Source organism: Orbicella franksi, chromosome 9, assembly GCF_964199315.1.
Source record: "Orbicella franksi chromosome 9, jaOrbFran1.1, whole genome shotgun sequence".
Taxonomy (NCBI): domain Eukaryota; kingdom Metazoa; phylum Cnidaria; class Anthozoa; order Scleractinia; family Merulinidae; genus Orbicella; species Orbicella franksi.
The window spans coordinates 16,985,565-17,003,064 of NC_138153.1; the positions used below are offsets into that span (position 1 = coordinate 16,985,565).

Sequence of the window (17,500 nt, forward strand, 5' to 3'; positions counted from 1 at the left end):
AGACCTGTGGAATCTCCAACTCTTTGGATGGAACTGAGGACAACGAGCTGTACACTGAAGAGGCACAGGAAATCGACAACGATGAAGAAGACAACAAGTTCAAGACGGAGAGTGAAGGCGAGAGCGATGGCGAGTAAACTGTTTATCAGTTGAAAGCTCTTCAAAAAACGGCTCCTTTAGGAGCCACCAAATCTATAAAAGTTCATTGACCAACAATTTCATCTTGTCTTTATAATATTATGATTTATTGTGTTTCACTGATGTTACCTTGGCTACAAGCCGATCACAGAATTTGCGTGACATTCCCATAAGTTCTCAACACCTGAGAGAGGAACAAAATCAATCAAACTCTCGGCCATAAGACGAACCCCTTTGTTGGGAATGTTTTTGGTCGATACAAGTCCAAATTTCTGAAAAAATAGTTCGGCTTATAGGTAAATAAATACAGGTAAATTTATAAATCCTGACAAGTTCCTCAGAACTACATGTAAGAGTAAAGTTTGAAGTGTATCAATTGGTAAGTGGAGACAGTAAAGGGGTAATGTGAAATCCTCACACTTCCCCTCAGTATTCTACCAGTGCCATATATACACCTGCCTGTAGAGAGGCAATTGAGATTAAAGTGCTGTGCCCAAGAACAACAAAGTGACTCTGGTAAGGGCTTGTACCCAGACCGCTCCATCTGGATTCGGAGTGTAGCGTGCTGCACTGGGCCATCACATTTCCCACTTGATCAATATTAGATTCCATGTTGCTGTGCATCTGTTCAGAAATAAATGATTCACATGTGAGGTAAAAATGTGGTAAGAACAAAACAGAGGTGCATGAACAATTAGGCGAGTGTGTCACTGATGTTCTTACCGCCTTTTGACATCTTCTGTGATCTATTACTGAATAGATGCATGGCAACATGGAATCTACTTGTTTTATATACTAAAGAAACCAAAAACATTGCTAATGATGTCATCTATGCATGCATCTGTCTTCCAATAGATCATAAGTAAGAACTAATCAAAATGCAAGAATAAAATGACATATGTAAAAAGGACAGACATTCTCTATAAAAAAAATTATTGTGTAATAATTTAAATTATTTTAACTAATTATAAGATTTGTTTTTAGTTTCACATTATTTAAGTTTCTTAACTTTATCTCTATTATTTCATACAGCTTTATCACTGCCATGTACTGAAGATGTTCCGACTTGCGGGGGGACCTGTGACAAGCCGTTAGCTTGTGGCAGGCATAAATGTACTCAACAATGTCACACAGGATCTTGTGGGGTGTGCCGACAAGTGGTTACAAAAGCCTGTCGTTGTGGCAAGCGGGAGAAGAATGTCTTGTGTTCACAGGGGTTTCTTTGTGAAGTCAAGTGTTTGAAGATGAGACAATGTGAACGTCACCCCTGCAAACGTAAGGTAAGCTTAGAATATATAGTTTTAACCAATGACATTCTTTTCTTTCTTTACAAAATATATACTTGAAAGTTTTGCATGTAAAACATTTTAGATATCCCTTATTAACTATAAAATTATCCAGCAAACATTTTTGCTTGCGCATGATTGATCTATTTAAAAAATGCGTCTAGTGACTGAATAAACCCAGCTAAAACTGGGAATATCTGAGTGATATTCCCAATTTTCAGAACTGTGTGTGCCACAAAAAAAATATATTAATTTATAAGGATATTAAACACAATAGGCTCCCTTTTGTGCAAAAATATGCTCACAACAGATATATGTCCTTAGACATTATCTGTTCCTCACAGTTTTCCTCTAGCTACACTCAGGAAACTGTTTGCTTCTCGGAACAGATAATGTCCTCCGGCAAATACCCAAACATATTTTCAAGCCAAATGGTGGCTATTGTCTGTCTAATCCACTTTTAGGTCTGCATTATAAGAGACAGTCAATGAAAGTGCCTGTTTTTTATCCATTAATGACCCAAACAAAGAGGGCACAAGGGATCAATCAGTAATAAAAAGCAATTAGGGCTGAGAAGACAGGACAAGGAAGTTGTGATTCAACTGAAAGACTGATATTTGGCGTGTGATTTGCTAGATCTCTTCTTGTGCCTCTTTAACTTCGTAATACATGGTTTATTTTTATTATTATATGAAAGTCAATGGTATACTGAGTGGTAACAAATTGATAAAAATGATATGATATCCTCACATGTGAAGATATCATGTTTGATAACATTTCTCTTTTGTCCCTTTAACTACCCTTAAATTTGTTGCTGTGTGATCGAAACATCTTTGGATCTTCTTTGGTTGTCTTCAGCAATCTTCAGCAGTCTTCAGAAAATGTTGGGAAATGTTCGGAAAATGCTCAGAAATGTTCGTCTGGCCTTTGGAACAATTTTGGAAAATCTTCGGAAGTCTTTGGAAAGTGGTCGGAAATCTTTGGAAAATCATCAAAAACGGTGTCATCAGCATGTCTATGTAATAAAAGGAACATTATACGTTAGCTTGAAGATATGAATTTTATGTTCGACTGGCAAGAACTATATCTCACTTGTTCGCTGTGCTCACTTGTGAGATATTGTTTTTGCCACGAGAACATAAAATTCCTATCTTCTTGCCACTGTGTAATATCCTCTATGAATGGAAAATGCTTAGAAATGAATGGTCCAATGCAGCATAACTGAAACTAAATATTTTATTTATCTTCTGGCCTACATTACTTACCTTCGTATGCTATTTTTCCCTGGGCTGTTTTTGCATCCACTCAGGAGCTGAAGCATTGTGTGGAGTTTGAAATGTTCCAAACCTTGATTCGGAGTAAATTATGAGTCCTTACCTGAATATTTGTGTTACATCGTGTTCATGCAACGCTGCAATCAATTATTTCCTGTTGATTGTTTTGCAGTGCTGTGATGGACATTGTCCTTCATGTGAGCTGACTTGTAACCGAACCCTGAACTGTAGGAATCACAAATGCCCATCACAGTGTCACAGAGGTAGATGAGTAGTTAAATAATTTATAAAAGTACACAATCAAAGTTACGGGCCATTAAGTAAACATTTCCTGGTGGTTCCTGTCATAAGACTTTCGTAAAAGAGGGTTGCTCAAGGAGGTTTTAAAATATATCTGACCATAAAATGATGGCTACGGAGGTCCTTGATGTATACAACTTTGTAAGGGGTGTGAACTTGGGTGGGCTCATAACTGGAGTAGCTTATACCTGGGGGAGGGGCTTGTGGTCGGAGGTATTTATTATTTTTTGTTTAGAATCTTGTGATGGATATGCTATGAGATGTTCACTATGATCAAACATTTTGATCTGTATTCTATTAGCTTGAAAATTATTCCGCGCTTATTTCTATTTGAAGTACAATTTTCAGCAAGGACATGCATGTCAGTAGTACGTTTATAGGTCAAATAAATAGCTCAATGTTGAGGGTAAATATATTGTGAAATAATAGTGAATCCTTTGTAGTGTGAAACCACTAGCTCAGTTCCTGTAATTAAAAACTTTCAATCAAATTGGCTTGTCATTTACAGTTTAATGTTCTTATTAAAAATTTATAAAAAACATTCACTGGCTATATAAAGTTAAACCTTTCAGAGCTTTCGGCTGTCATACTACAGCCTTCGATGGATAAAAATGGAAAAGATAACAACTACAAATATGTTAATAAAGATGGTGAATTTTAAGCTCGGTAATGAAATGTGAAGGTGAATTAATCAACATGACACGAGCATGGGACAAAGAAAAATTCTGAGTCCCCGACGGGAATCGAACCCATGACCTCCCGAACACCGGGCGAGTGCTCTATCCACTGAGCTACGAGAACTCATGGAGAGCAAGGTCATTTAACTGAGTTCATACATGACAGGTGTCCTGCATACTGCTAGGATCAATGCTATCGAAGTCATCGTGAGTAGTGATAAGTTAATAAAGATGGTGAATTTTAAGCTCGGTAATGAAATGTGAAGGTGAATTCATCAACATGACACGAGCATGGGACAAGGAAAAATTCTGAGTCCCCGACAGGAATTGAACCCATGACCTCCCGAACACCGGGTGGGCGCTCTATCCACTGAGCTACGAGAACTCATGGAGAGCAAGGTCATTTAACTGAGTTCATATATGACAGGTGTTCGGGAGGTCATGGGTTCGATTCCTGTCGGGGACTCAGAATTTTTCTTTGTCCCATGCTCGTGTCATGTTGATTAATTCACCTTCACATTTCATTACCAAGCTTAAAATTCACCATCTTTATTAACTTATCACTACTCACGATGCCTTCGATAGCGTTGATCCTAGCAGTATGCAGGACACCTGTCATGTATGAACTCAGTTAAATGACCTTGCTCTTCATGAGTTCTCGTAGCTCAGTGGATAGAGCGTTCGCCCGGTGTTCGGGAGGTCATGGGTTCGATTCCTGTCGGGGACTCAGAATTTTTCTTTGTCCCACGCTGGTGTCATGTTGATTAATTCACCTTCACAACTACAAATATATACAAAAATAGGTGGAACTATAAAAAGAATATATTAAAATGGAAAAATAAAAGTGATAATAAACTAATGGTTCTTTTTTAAAAAAATAGAGTATTGATTGGGGAGCGGCCTAGAATTGTTATCTGCATGATCTATCGAAGCGGTGTGCCGTGATTCTAGCATCTTGCGAATACGTGAAGAACCCTTGTCAATCACTTGGGAATTTTTAAAGTCACTAGAGTGATCTGAAGACCAAGCATGTTTAGCGATGTTAGAACCTCTTGCGTAAGACATCACATTGCTCATGTGTTCTTTTTTTCTCGTTTCAAAGCATCTGCCAGTCTTGCCTACATAACTCCACGGGCACTCAGCACAAGATATTTTATAAACCACATTTGGTTGAAGTTCAATCAGAGGTCGAGATTTAGGAGAAGGAAACTCCTGTTGTAATGTCTTGACTGGCATGCTGACAACTCGAATATCATGTTTTTGAAGAAGTCTATTTAGAGGCTGAGAAATTCCATTAATGTAGGGGAGGACTGCATAACTAGAGGAATCGGAGGGTGTGGCCCATTTGAAAAACATACAAACAAGTTCCTCAGGTGCTGGGATGGAGTTTGTGCACCGAGTAGAAGATTTCCTCTTTAGAATGTTGGAGATGACATTTTGAGGGTAATTGTTAGAATGCAGAGCATCGGTGACATGATTAAGTTCAGCCTCTTTTCCTTGTTTCGTGCTCGGCAGTTTAGTTGCACGATGTAATAAAGTCTCAGCTGTACTGATCTTGTGTCGTTTGTCATAGTGGGAGAAGAAATCCAAATGCCTATCGGTTGGGTTGGTTTTCGATATACATCAGTAATAAGAGCATTATCCTTGTGTGTAACCAAGGTGTCCAGGAAAGCCATCTGCTTATTATTTTCTTCTTCAATAGTGAAGGATATGTGTTGATCGATAGTTTAATGTTCATTTTCAAAAAAATGTTATAATGCAACACATGTTTTTCTAACTAACTAGTTTAACATGCTTTATCATGTAGCATGGTTTATCATGTTACATATATGTTGCACACAGGAAGTAAGGAGAGCATAAAGGAAGCATTAGTTAGAGTTCATCTCCTAGAGCAACTTTAGCTCCTTGAGTGGTCTGCAAACTTCTTTTTTCACAGGTGTATCATAACTTGGTGCATGTACAGCTAACAGCATTTAATGATTATTGTTATAGTTTAACGTTGCCAATGAAAATGGCCAATGGTTAACTTTGTTAATGCATGACAGGAGCGTACATCATTGGATTATGATTCATGTTCACGCATACTGAGTTTGATAGCAAAGCTTTGCTAGCTTTGTTGAAATATTTGCTGGTTGATTACTTCAAAGTTTGACACAGTCCTCAATCTCTACATCACTCCTGTAGGTCCATGTTACCCTTGTCCCCTTCAGGTGGATGTGAAGTGTTTCTGTGGTGCTACAGTACTGACCTTACCATGTGGACGAGAAAAAGTCACCAAACCACCCAAGTGTGCTGAACTTTGCAGGTACATGTACAGTGTATGATTTTCTGTACACTGCAGTTTATTAGGGATTATTAATTTTAACCTATTAAATATTGGAACTTGGAAATTCAAGATTTGAGATTCAAGGTTTGCCCTGCCATAAATTGAAAATTCAAGATTTCGGCCTGCCAAATATTGAAAATTCAAGATTTGGAAATCCAAGATTTGGTCTGCCAAATATTGAAAATCTTAAAGATTTGGAATTCAAGATTTGGTCTACTCAATATTGAAAATTGAAGATCTGGAAATTCAAGATTTGGCCTGCCAAATATTGAAAGTTCAAGATTCAGGGGTGGGGAGTAGTAAAATATGTGAGACTTTGTAAAAAGGTGAGACTAGCGTTTTTCTTTTCGAGTGGAAGATGTTAATTTTGTGCCTTTTTTAATTGAGAGACTGAGACTTCAGTGAAAGAGTTTTAAAAAACAAGAATGCAAGACCCATGAAATTTTGCTAGACCCATGGTTTTTGAAAGACCATTTGTGAAGCACCCCTTTCAGTACATGTACATGTACATGTACAAGTACACGCATGTACCTAGTAACCGGTTTTTCTTTCCCCCATCCATCATTTTAGATTTCTCAAGATGCTAATGACACTGGCTTTCAAGTTCTAAATCAAGTTTCATTAATTCCTCTTTAGAATAGTAACCATATGAGGAAGTAGCAGATCCCATTAAAATAGTGCTCAATACACATATAGTGTAGAGCTGAGTATATGAGTAATAACGAAGAGGCAAGATTTGCTGTTACTCCGAGTTTCGTGTAACTCGGAGTAACAGCAAATCTTGCCTCTTCGTTATTACTCTTTAGAATAGTATAATTATTCGTCTAATTGTTATGTTGACAATTTTTCAGCCATCCTCCAGATTGTCATCACCCAAAACGAAAGGTTTGAACTTTATAAAATAATAGTTCATTACTATTTTATATTAAGTAGGGCAAATGTTGACAGTTGTGCCACACTTAAAAGTTTGTCCAGAAGGGGTAACTTACTTAAGGCTAGTGGTAACACCTCAGCATCACGGTGGACCACATCCCACCCAAACCAGGAGCTTCCCAAGCACCCCAGGCCTAGAGAGCCGGTGGCACTGACAATGCCAGCAGAAGAGAGAAGTTACAAAAAGCACTTCTTAACATGCCAGGAGAATGTCTGGATTGAGTCTGACCCAAATAGAAAACTGCTGATGCTGCCTGCACCATCATACTGGAATGGCTGCTGTTGTATAAGGGATGTACTGTAGGACATCTGTCACTGGCTACTCAGTGACAATGTTGAAATGAAGATATGCCAAAGAAACACCCTTATAATATTCACAAGTGAAGATGCCATGCTAATGTCCTTATTCTTAACAGGGTTAAATTTCATTTAACTGTATAAAAATTGCTTTTAATTAAAATTAATTAGAAAAACATTTTGGGTAAAAGAATATATTGAAAATAAGTCTCTCTGAATATAATTTTCTTAATGATTTACGGTATGTCTTGTTACATTTTCTTATTCTTGCGCATAGCGTCATCACTGTCATTATGGGGCCTGCCCTCCATGTCGTCAAAGCTGTGGTCTGACACTCTCTTGTGGACATGTCTGTACTGCCAAATGCCATGACAATAAACCTGACCCGACTAAACTCACAAAGGTTTGTCCCCTTAGTTTGTGCTTAAACACATACCACCAAGCTCTGATAATAAGCCAGGAAGCAACTCAATATTTCTGTTTATTTAATATCTTCCAACATGCAGTTGTGGGTTTTTGTTTTTTTTCAGCCACCTCTCAGTGGGTGGCCTTCAGCTTCTGATTCAAACCCAGATGTCACTTCTGCACAGCCAATGCCTTGCCCTCCTTGTGTTGTTCCAGTTGAAATGTAAGTTACACATTCCCTTTTGGTAAATTGCTGTGATTAAAAAATAGAAAGCATGTTCTGTGTTTCTATCAAGTTTTAGTATAAATCTACTAGCATTCTGTCACGAATGTCGTTCTCTGATTGGCTACGCTACCCACTATCTATTCTGTGATAGATAGTGAGTACATGTCGTATAGCAGTGTGCCCTTGTTAACAAAATGACGGCCACTTATTCGCGTTTTCTGTGTCTGTGTGTCTGTGAAGAGGATTTAGATAAAGTTTTGAACAACTAGTAGATTTATACTAAAACAATTATTAGATTATGAGCTCGAGATTTCTATCGCGTGATAGAAATTTCCAGCTCATAATATAATTGTTTAATAGAAGTGGAAGTTTGGAAGAACAAGAGATGCCTTACAAACACAGAGAACATTTCTATTTCTTAGAAATCAGTATGATCAAAAAGAAAAAAAGGAAACAACTTGTTTACTTTGATCATCAAAATGTAAATTCTCTTTGTTTGCGCCATCAGTACGTCAACAGCTTGAATGTGCTAGGTCTGCATCTCTATCCAGTTTTAGTATAAATCTAAAAAAAAAAAGTTTTAGTATAAATCTATTAACATTCTATCGTGAATGCCATTCCCTGATTGGCTATGCTACTCACTATCTATTCTGTTGTAGATAATGAATAGCATAACAGCGTGAACTGGTGGTCATTTCTTTGTGTTTTTGAGGTGTCTTTGAAGAGGATTTAGATTAAAGTTTTGAACAACTACTAGATTGATACTTAATTTGATTATTTGCTCTCAATTTCTATGCTTGATAGTTGACTCAGTCTGCGCCCTCTTCAACTATCATGCAACAGAAACCTTGAGCTCATAATCGAATTGTTAAATAGAAACACGATTTTTAACTAATCAGTGGAGGTATTTTCTTTGGGTTGTTTCCTAATATATATAATAAAGGCTCAGGCTGTTATGAACTATGTTTAACTGAAGTCAATCTCATTTTTTAGGAGCTGTTTTGGCAAGCATGAGGTGGGTAGTTAGCTATTGCTCTTGGATTCCCTTTTAATGTACAGTTGCAGCCGGGATATTGAAATTTTTCAGGGGAAAAAGTACCAGACAGTATGACATTGTTATTTAAGCGGAAGCTGCATAACCATTTTGACACTGAATTTTAGTGAACTAAATTTGCAAACTTCATCAGTTTGGTGTTAAAGATGTAAGCTGGTTTCCTCATAGATCAGCTCTCTGCCATGTTCATCAGCAAAGCCATTTTCATGTGCTCGGGCATGTGGCCGCCAATTGTCATGTGGAAATCACACCTGCCAGCTGGAGTGCCATGTTGTCACTGGTGCGAGTGATAATCAACAGGTACAGTATTACGTGTATAGAGCAGTTTTTGATTGAGTGTTGTAAAACCAAAACCAAAGTAATAATTCTAGCCAATCACAAAGGACACAGACAATACAGTGAACCAGTGGAAAAATCAAAGTAACTACAAGTAGCTGACACAAACCATGGGAAACCATGTGCAAACAAGTCATGATTGATTTTGGTTTTACTTCTTATTGAATGAAAAATTGGCTCGAGTTTTTTAAGCCAATGGTGTAGCTTAGTAATTGCAAAGCCAATAACTTTTCGCTACTCAAATGAAAACCACACTATAGGGGAATACAAAGAATTACATACATAGATAACTATACAATTTTGAAAAGTAGGTTATTACAAGAATGGCAGCTGAAAGCTGACTTTGCTTGATACAAATTGACTCCAAACATGTAAAACTTAATTATTTTTTTTTGTAAAATTGGGTCTTTGGGTGTAATATTGAAAGAGAGTTTGTTTTTAAAAACTTGACAAATTTGTGGGTGACAAAATTGCTAATTAGCCCATACATTCTTTGTAAAATTTTGACTTTTAAACCTGTCTCACACAAAAGGTAGTCAGGACAAATTAACATAATGTTCAGTATATCGGGCTGCAGGCTCTGTTTGCCTTAACTTACAAGGTTTATCCTTGTTATTGTCAACAGGCTGGAAAAGAATGTCAAGTATGTGAGGAACCTTGTTCCAAGCCTCGACCAGAGGGATGTAAACATGATTGTCCACTACCATGCCACCCAGGTACGATGACAGTCAGAATTTGATACTGAGTTGTCTAGAAATTTTCCTGAACTTAATAAATTAAGCACCTCAAACTTGTTGCAATTTAGTTTTCAAACAGTCAATCAAAGTGCTTTCGTATACTATATGCGGTTATTTTCAGTGCTATTTTTTATGTCTGTTTCCTCTATACTACTGACAGGAGATTGTCCGAGTTGCAAACAGATGGTTAAGCTTCCATGTCACTGTCGCTTGATGCTTGTTTATGTGTCTTGCAGGTACTTGTATCAGCCATTGTTTTTACTTTCACTTCTCAAATTCATTTTGATAATTCATCAAGCTTAAGCTGAGGAAATCATGACCATGAGAGTGTTTGGTTATCTGGGGCCTGTTTCTTGAAAGCCCCAGAAACTTTTCGGGACCTTTGAGAAACGGTCCGCTGATCTTAATTTATCTTAATTAGCATAGTTTCAAATAGTGAAAATGTATATCAAACACTCAAGACAGTGTTTGACCAGATTTCCAAACACCTCAAGTTTGTCAAAAAGTACTGTATTACACATCGCATTTTCTTTCCTTTACTCTCTCCTTGGTGTTTGGAAATGTGGTCAGACACGGTCTTTCATGGTTGATATATTACATCAAACATAATGCTATTTTGGAGTTTGCAAATTGCTTTTTCCTAATTGCATTTTCCTTTGTAGTGAGTTGACATCTGCAGATGAACAAACAAGCAATGAGCTGATGTCATGCAAGAATCAATGCCCAAAGATCTTAGCAGCGTGCGGTCACAGATGTTCTTCTAACTGCCATGCTGGTCCCTGTCCCTCCCCTGAACTGTGCAACAGGAAAACAGCTGTGAGATGTCCTTGTCGACGCAAAAAGAGAGTAAGCCTACATGTTTATACACAGGTCTATAGCAAAGAAATGAGTCAACATTAAGACATTATTTTAATTTGTAGTTGACATTTTCTCCTTGATGGCTCATGCTCTCATGATTTGGCTACTTCAGAGTCGTATGCAACATCTCAAGCAACAAAACTTTTACTATGAAAGGTCTCTTAGTGGCCAACATTGTAAAATTTTTGAAGTCATTTGCTACCCGCAAATGTTGACTTATATTGTCATATAAAACCAGATCATTTAGATACTGGTCCAGGCTTACAAAACCACTTGTAAATAATTAAGAGTGTTTTTAGCAAGTTATACTCTTGCTATGGTAGTTTTATTGTTTCATGAAAATGAGAATGTGTTCACTAATGATTGGGCAGTTTTTTGATACCATGATTGTACCAACAACTATTAAAGAGTTGTTGGAAAGTCTTGGAAAGTGCTGAAAACTTTTTTGTGCCACCTCAGTCAGTGTGGAATTGGTAGGGAATGTTGGTTATGTTAAAAAAAGATTAGTTCTAGACTTAGAAAAAGGGTTTTATCAAAAAAGTGATGCTCTCTGTCAAGCAAATACAACAAAACTCCATTCAAATTAGGAAAAACTACTCAATCATACCAGTCTACTTTTAATTAGTTGTTTGAGTTTATAATACATCCTCAGAAAGATTGTCTGAATAGTTTCTTGTTTTATTTTTCAAGGATTTCCCATGTCACATGGTCCAAAGGGGTGAAGCTAAGTTAGAGTGCGATGAAGATTGTAATGCACATAAAATGAAACAGAAGAAAGAGACAACTACGGAGGAAGAAATGAGGAAACAAGAAGAACTTAGAGCACAGCAGGTAATGTTATTAATTTTTTTGTAGATCCTTAAAATTATTGAAAGTCGCACTGAGCTTAACATTTCTCACAGTGTGCAAGCCATGTTTCATTCTTGTCCAAATTATAATTTGGAGATACAGGAAGACAAAGGAGAAATTGCTAATAAAAGTGTGTGTCAATAGAAATGAATGTCAAAAAGAACGGATGATAAAGTTCTGTAATGTTTGGCCACATTACCACTGTCAGCAAATTCAATTGCATTATAAATTATTTTCCAAACATTCTGACATTGGTAAGGGTGATACCTCACTCCTGGTAATCTATGGATTTAGGCAAGCTAAACCAGTTTGTTAGTGAAAAGCATTGAAGGCTTGTCATTGTGCATTGGCCTGCCTGTTCAAATTATGATACCTCCTAAAGCAAAAGACCTGTCGTGATTTTTTTGCTGGCTTTTACTGCCATTCAATTGATTGATGTCTTTAATATAAATCCTTCCAGAAATTGCAACTTATAAATGCATGATTCTCAAAAGAATACTTCACATTACAATTCTGTTTCTGTAGTCTTCAGAGGCTACTTTAAGTCTGTGATTTGACTCAAAATGAAATGTGGAGCTCAATGGGTTTACAAAAGATTTTTCTAACATGGGGCTGCAATCCCATTTTTATCTGCACAGGAGGAACTTGAGTGGTTTGAAAGAAAACAGCGTGGGAAGAAACGTCGACCAAGAAAGCAAAAGGAAGAAATAATTGAGCCATCTTGGTTTCAGCGTTACTCGCTCACCATTTTAATGTTGTCAGTGGCAGTTGGGTTAATTGCAGGACTGTTCTTTATTGCAATGAACTGACACTATTGTTACTGTCAAAAATAATTTTATTTTAATATACAATAAATATTGTACTATGAAATATATTGACAAAATGTATTTATATTTGGACAATTTGAAAAGTAATGCTTCAAAGAATAAAATTACTTTCTGCAGCATCCTAGTTATTCATTAATTCTACCTGTTTGTGATGACTAAAGCATTGTGGCACTATTGTCACGTTAAATAGTCTCAGAATACATAATTAGTTGAACCAAATTGTGTTGTTGTACTAATGGCACGTGATTTTTTCCTCTCTTGTGAAGTCTCATCTGTGTCTGTTTTGTTGGCTTGTTCTTGTTGTTCAGAAACTACCTCAAGAAATTCTGGCACTCTGGTGTTCTTCTTGTCAATGAAGTCTTTGAAGGCTTTTGCTCCATGCATAGTGGAGAGTACGCTATCCTGTAAAGGGACACACACTGTTGTTAGTGTTGTTATAATCCACTGTTATCGTGATGACTAAGAGTTAACAAATTACTTTTAATTAGCTACATGTAACTATCAGTTGTGTCACATTGTGTGTCACATTGACCTAATTTATAAACGAGCTAACACTTGCCACAAGTCAGGGGTTTCATTAAGGGCCATGCACTGGGCAAATTGATTGGCTGTGAGGACAATTTTGGAGGAAAGATTTTCTAATTACAAAAAAGTTCAGTTCAAAAAGGTTTAGCCCATCTGTAAAAACAGTCAATTAATCTAATAATTAAAAACTAACTAAATTTACAAGACTGTATTGCAAAACAGTACAGCTTACCAGTTTCTGGCTTTTCTTCTTGGATTCAGACAAAGTTTTATCTTGCTGTGCTTTAGGATCTTGTAATGGTTCATCAGTTGGCCGTGGTTTCCAAGTCCTGGGGCTTAGGTACCATGCACCATACTTTACCTTCACCCAGCTTGGAGTATACTTAGCTTTACCCTACAAAGTGACATATTCAATAACACAGTATTAAGTCTAGAAGTCTTCATTATTTTCTCGAATAAAAACCTACCAGCAACAACTAGGTGAACTATAGTGATGTAGGCAAATGGAACTTGGTAACTTGCTTGAGTAACTATGAATTGACAGACTGAAGTTGCTTCCAGCCCTGTCAATCAATGTGCTACATCACTGCAAATCTTCCATCAAAAGAAATCTGGTCTGATTGGAAGTGAGTTTTTGTAAAGTTGGGGGTGGGGGAAACACATTATCATTATAGCCCCTTTCATTGTTAACTTTATTTGTTTCAAGTGCCTCACAATTTATGCCAAAACAAAATCTGGTTTGACTGTTATAGGGACACGTTGTTATTAGAAACAGGGGTTTTTGTGTGCTCATACATTAAGCTGCGAATCTGATAGGAGTTTAAGCATTCTTGTAAATGAAACAACTTTTCAGTTGTAAACAAATAAACAAAAACCTTTAGCAACTACTTCCCACCTTGTCCTTCTCAGTTTCTGGTACTTGTCTTGTATCACTGGGCTTTGGTAATGGCGATCCTGTGTTCATTCTTAATTCAGGTGGAACATTTGTCAGCTCAACAACATGGATAGGTACTGACAGTGCAGGCTGTTATCAGGAAAACACAATGATTAGTTTAACTCATGGAATATCTAAAACTCAAACAGTCAACATATCATAACTGAAAGCATTGAAGTGCATACAGACCAAAGTGTTGATTTTGTTGTTGTCAACCATTTTAGAAGACCTCTCGGGAAACAAGTTTATTTCAACAAATTCAAAAAGCGCACATTTTTGGGGATTGGTTCATAGATCTCTGTCTGTTTTGACGTTTCATTTTTTTCAAGGTGTTGGTTGTCATCACAATAATGATTGACTGGGGCCAAAAACACAATCATTTGTTAGGTTTTGAACTACAGTGTAATTGCATGTTTAACTTACTGAAAGATGCAGTAAGTGTTTAATGTACATGTTCATCACTGCCCTTTGAAACCAATGAGACCCATGCATTTGTACCATGACTGAAAGTACACTGTAAATGTGCTGGATGACTGCAAAGTTTACTGCTGTAGGATCTGAGTCACAATTGTACAGAATTCTTAAGCATACACCTTATTCCAAAATGGCTGCCATTTTAGTATTCTTTTGTTTACTTGAAAATGAGCCCTTGTTGCCTCGTTTAAGGGAAACTATTCTTTTGAATTTCAAGTTTAAGAACGAGGTAAAAAGGGCTAATTTGCAAGTAAACAAAAGAATACTTAAATGGCGGCCATTTTGGAATAACCTGTATTGTATGCATTGTACATTTGTACATGTTCTTACACAAACTGGACACTAACCTTAGTTTCATAACCACTGGCAAATAAGCTCATTACTGTTGATTCCTCAATATTGTTGCTTTGCCCTCCCTTTGTGTTGGTTAAAAAAAAAAAAAAAAAAAAAGATGACACCATATTAGGAATTAGTGAAATTCTCAAACTCATTTATTTAGTAATTCATCAAGTTCAAAATGTTTGGATATTTGATCTTAAGTACATTTTTTTTTTTCAATCTCCCTTGTTTCTTAAGTTTTGATTGACATTTATCAAACACATGGGACAGTGTTTAACCACATTTCCAAAGATTTTCAATTCTCTTCTCAGTGTTTGGGAATGGCCTCATGTCATGTTTGGTAGGTTTAATCCAATCAGTCCATGTAATTTTATTATTATGGAGAGTCTTGTAAGTAAGTGAGGGTTTACTGAGATAAGATGTTCATTTGTAACACTTACCAAACCTGCCACCCACTCGCAAAACTCTTTTGTTACCTCCTGTATTCTTGCATCCTGGAAGAGGAACATTTAATAATTCACATCTAGATTTATTGGTTTTGCTACTGAAAGCATGGAAAAGCTATTCATAGTTGTACTGTTACAGTACACTTTGTTCCCAAAACCCTTTAGCAAATTGCCTCAGGATTTCCAAGTAATGATTCCATGTAAGGGATTTCATTAAGGGCCGGGCACTAGGCAAATTGACCAGCTGAGAGGATAATTTTGCCTGCCTGGTTTGACCATCTAGAGGAGAGTTCTTCTTACAAAGATGTTCAGGTTAAAAGGTTTTGCCTGTCTGTGAAAACCAATTGCCCTTCAGCTGAAAATGTTAATGAAACCTTTGTAATTTAGCCTCTGGATACTAATTTAAAGCTTGTTTGAGGGAAGGCACTTTTTGGCAAGGGGGCACTTATATTGGAGATGCAGAGCTTATTTCTTTTTCAGCTTAAACATCATAATGTGATATGTACAGTGTTCAATATAACGTTAAAATTATCAAGAAAGCAAACCAAGATAACATTTCAATTGACTTGCCTTATCAGTCTATTCTATGTCAGTGGGGGTCCTTATTGGCAAGAGGATGCCATATCTTATTATGGTGCACTAAATGGTGGGTTGACAGAGGCAATCAAAGCTAACGAATAAAGCTTTGCAGCTTGGTGTCAATCCTTACCGATGTTGGAGACTCTGCCTTACGGCGACTGGCTCGCTTGCTTTCTTCTTTCTGCACTTCTTCTTGTTTAGGAAGCCATTTGTATGTGAGTTTGGCCTGGTCCTTAGATTCAGAATTGCTGTTAACAAATCGAAACAAAAAACATTGTAATACCAAGATCTGTAGCAAGAATTACCGTGCGACACAGTACAGTACTGTCCTAAAATGTAAGAGTAGACTGTCTCGGGTTAATGCTGCATGCGACCTGCGTGGCCCATTAGACCATATGTGAAGCAGTTCAGACAAAATTCTTGTGGCGTCTTCATGCAAATATGTGTATGCCTTATCTCCACAACATCTGATATACAAGTGCACAACTCATGAGTAGTCATGGAATAGGTCATTTCCAAGTTACCTTGTGCCTCTGTTTCAAAACGAGTCTTTGTGCAAAACCTTTCAAATGAAAAAGAGTTTGATTTGCATGAAAATAAAATGTTAGGCAGAACACATTTCCATATCAATAGTTTCCCACAGACTCATTTTGACACAGAGGCAAAACGCAACTTGGAAGTGGCCAAATGATCATTGATAACAAACACACAACTTGCACAGCACAACAGCAGGATCTCTACTGATAAACAGTTACTAACAATACCTTACCTTAGTTTTCCTGATTCTCCACTTTTCTCGGACTGCAAAAAGGCGTAAAACGTGACATAAAAATTTATTCTGATTGGCCAAAAAAGGGAGTGCAGAGGTCTGTCATGAGCTTGACACAAGTACAGTAAAAGTGGTGAATGGCTGCTGACAGTCACACAAGGCACAGTTATAACAAAGGTTGAAGATCACCCAAATACTGTCACTGAAACATCTCTTAAAATCCAAATTTACTGACAATTTAACAATCACAGATTGAAGTACAATGCATATTTTACCTGAGCTTCATCTTGAGCAATAGTTTGTTTATCTTCCTCAGTATCCTCCTGGTCACTTTCCTGGTAACGATAAACATTTAAACTAACCATTTAATTTAAAATTTGTTATTTTTCCAACTGAAGGTACTTTGAAAGATAATAAAACACCATGATATTATATTTTATTATATGGAGAAGAGTGTTTTACTGGGAACTAAACCACTCATAGATTCCATACGCCACTTCATCCGGGACCCGAGTGGCGTATTTTCCGTATGTCACCTTTGTGAGTGTCGTATCATTCAATGAAGTCACGATTCCCGCCTTTTGCTTTTGTTGAATTGGTTTCTCCATATAATAAAAAGAACATTATACGTTGGCTCGAAGATATGAATTTTATGTTCTCGTGGCAAGAACAATATCTCACTCGTTTGCTTCGCTCACTCGTGAGATATTGTTCTTGCCATTCAAACATAAAATTCATATCTTCTCACCACCTTGTAATATCCTCTATATCTGTTTTGTGTTGGACTTCAAAACCTTGCAAGGCAGCAACAACCTTAACTTGGAATGCATGATAATTAACAATTATTTCATGGGCACACGTCAGATAAGAGATGGTAGATAGCCTACAAGGCATGTAGCACCAAGTTGGCT

The 17,500-nt window shown here is 37.0% G+C and overlaps 2 protein-coding genes across 2 annotated transcripts in view; one reads left to right on the forward strand and one right to left on the reverse strand.

Moving 5' to 3' along the window:
- The window catches only part of LOC145497737 (NF-X1-type zinc finger protein NFXL1-like), a 21,040-nt gene extending 8,400 nt beyond the window's left edge, over positions 1-12,640 (forward strand). Inside the window, exons 9-21 of the mRNA XM_081477578.1 lie at positions 1,171-1,418; positions 2,871-2,961; positions 5,860-5,980; positions 6,853-6,886; positions 7,509-7,634; positions 7,762-7,859; positions 8,856-8,877; positions 9,085-9,216; positions 9,878-9,968; positions 10,150-10,225; positions 10,652-10,835; positions 11,538-11,678; positions 12,335-12,640. Coding sequence (XP_081333704.1) covers positions 1,171-1,418; positions 2,871-2,961; positions 5,860-5,980; positions 6,853-6,886; positions 7,509-7,634; positions 7,762-7,859; positions 8,856-8,877; positions 9,085-9,216; positions 9,878-9,968; positions 10,150-10,225; positions 10,652-10,835; positions 11,538-11,678; positions 12,335-12,505 — 1,535 coding nt within the window. The 3' untranslated portion in view covers positions 12,506-12,640. The remainder of the gene's footprint in view (positions 1-1,170; positions 1,419-2,870; positions 2,962-5,859; positions 5,981-6,852; positions 6,887-7,508; positions 7,635-7,761; positions 7,860-8,855; positions 8,878-9,084; positions 9,217-9,877; positions 9,969-10,149; positions 10,226-10,651; positions 10,836-11,537; positions 11,679-12,334) is intronic.
- Positions 12,641-12,682: 42 nt separating this feature from the next.
- The window catches only part of LOC145497765 (protein FAM47E-like), an 8,346-nt gene continuing 3,528 nt past the window's right edge, over positions 12,683-17,500 (reverse strand). The window contains exons 6-13 of the mRNA XM_081477619.1: positions 16,865-16,924; positions 16,590-16,621; positions 15,951-16,068; positions 15,236-15,289; positions 14,804-14,872; positions 13,944-14,072; positions 13,281-13,442; positions 12,683-12,925 (exon numbers count right to left, since the gene is read on the reverse strand). Of these exons, the coding sequence (XP_081333745.1) occupies positions 12,716-12,925; positions 13,281-13,442; positions 13,944-14,072; positions 14,804-14,872; positions 15,236-15,289; positions 15,951-16,068; positions 16,590-16,621; positions 16,865-16,924 (834 nt within the window). The 3' untranslated portion in view covers positions 12,683-12,715. The remainder of the gene's footprint in view (positions 12,926-13,280; positions 13,443-13,943; positions 14,073-14,803; positions 14,873-15,235; positions 15,290-15,950; positions 16,069-16,589; positions 16,622-16,864; positions 16,925-17,500) is intronic.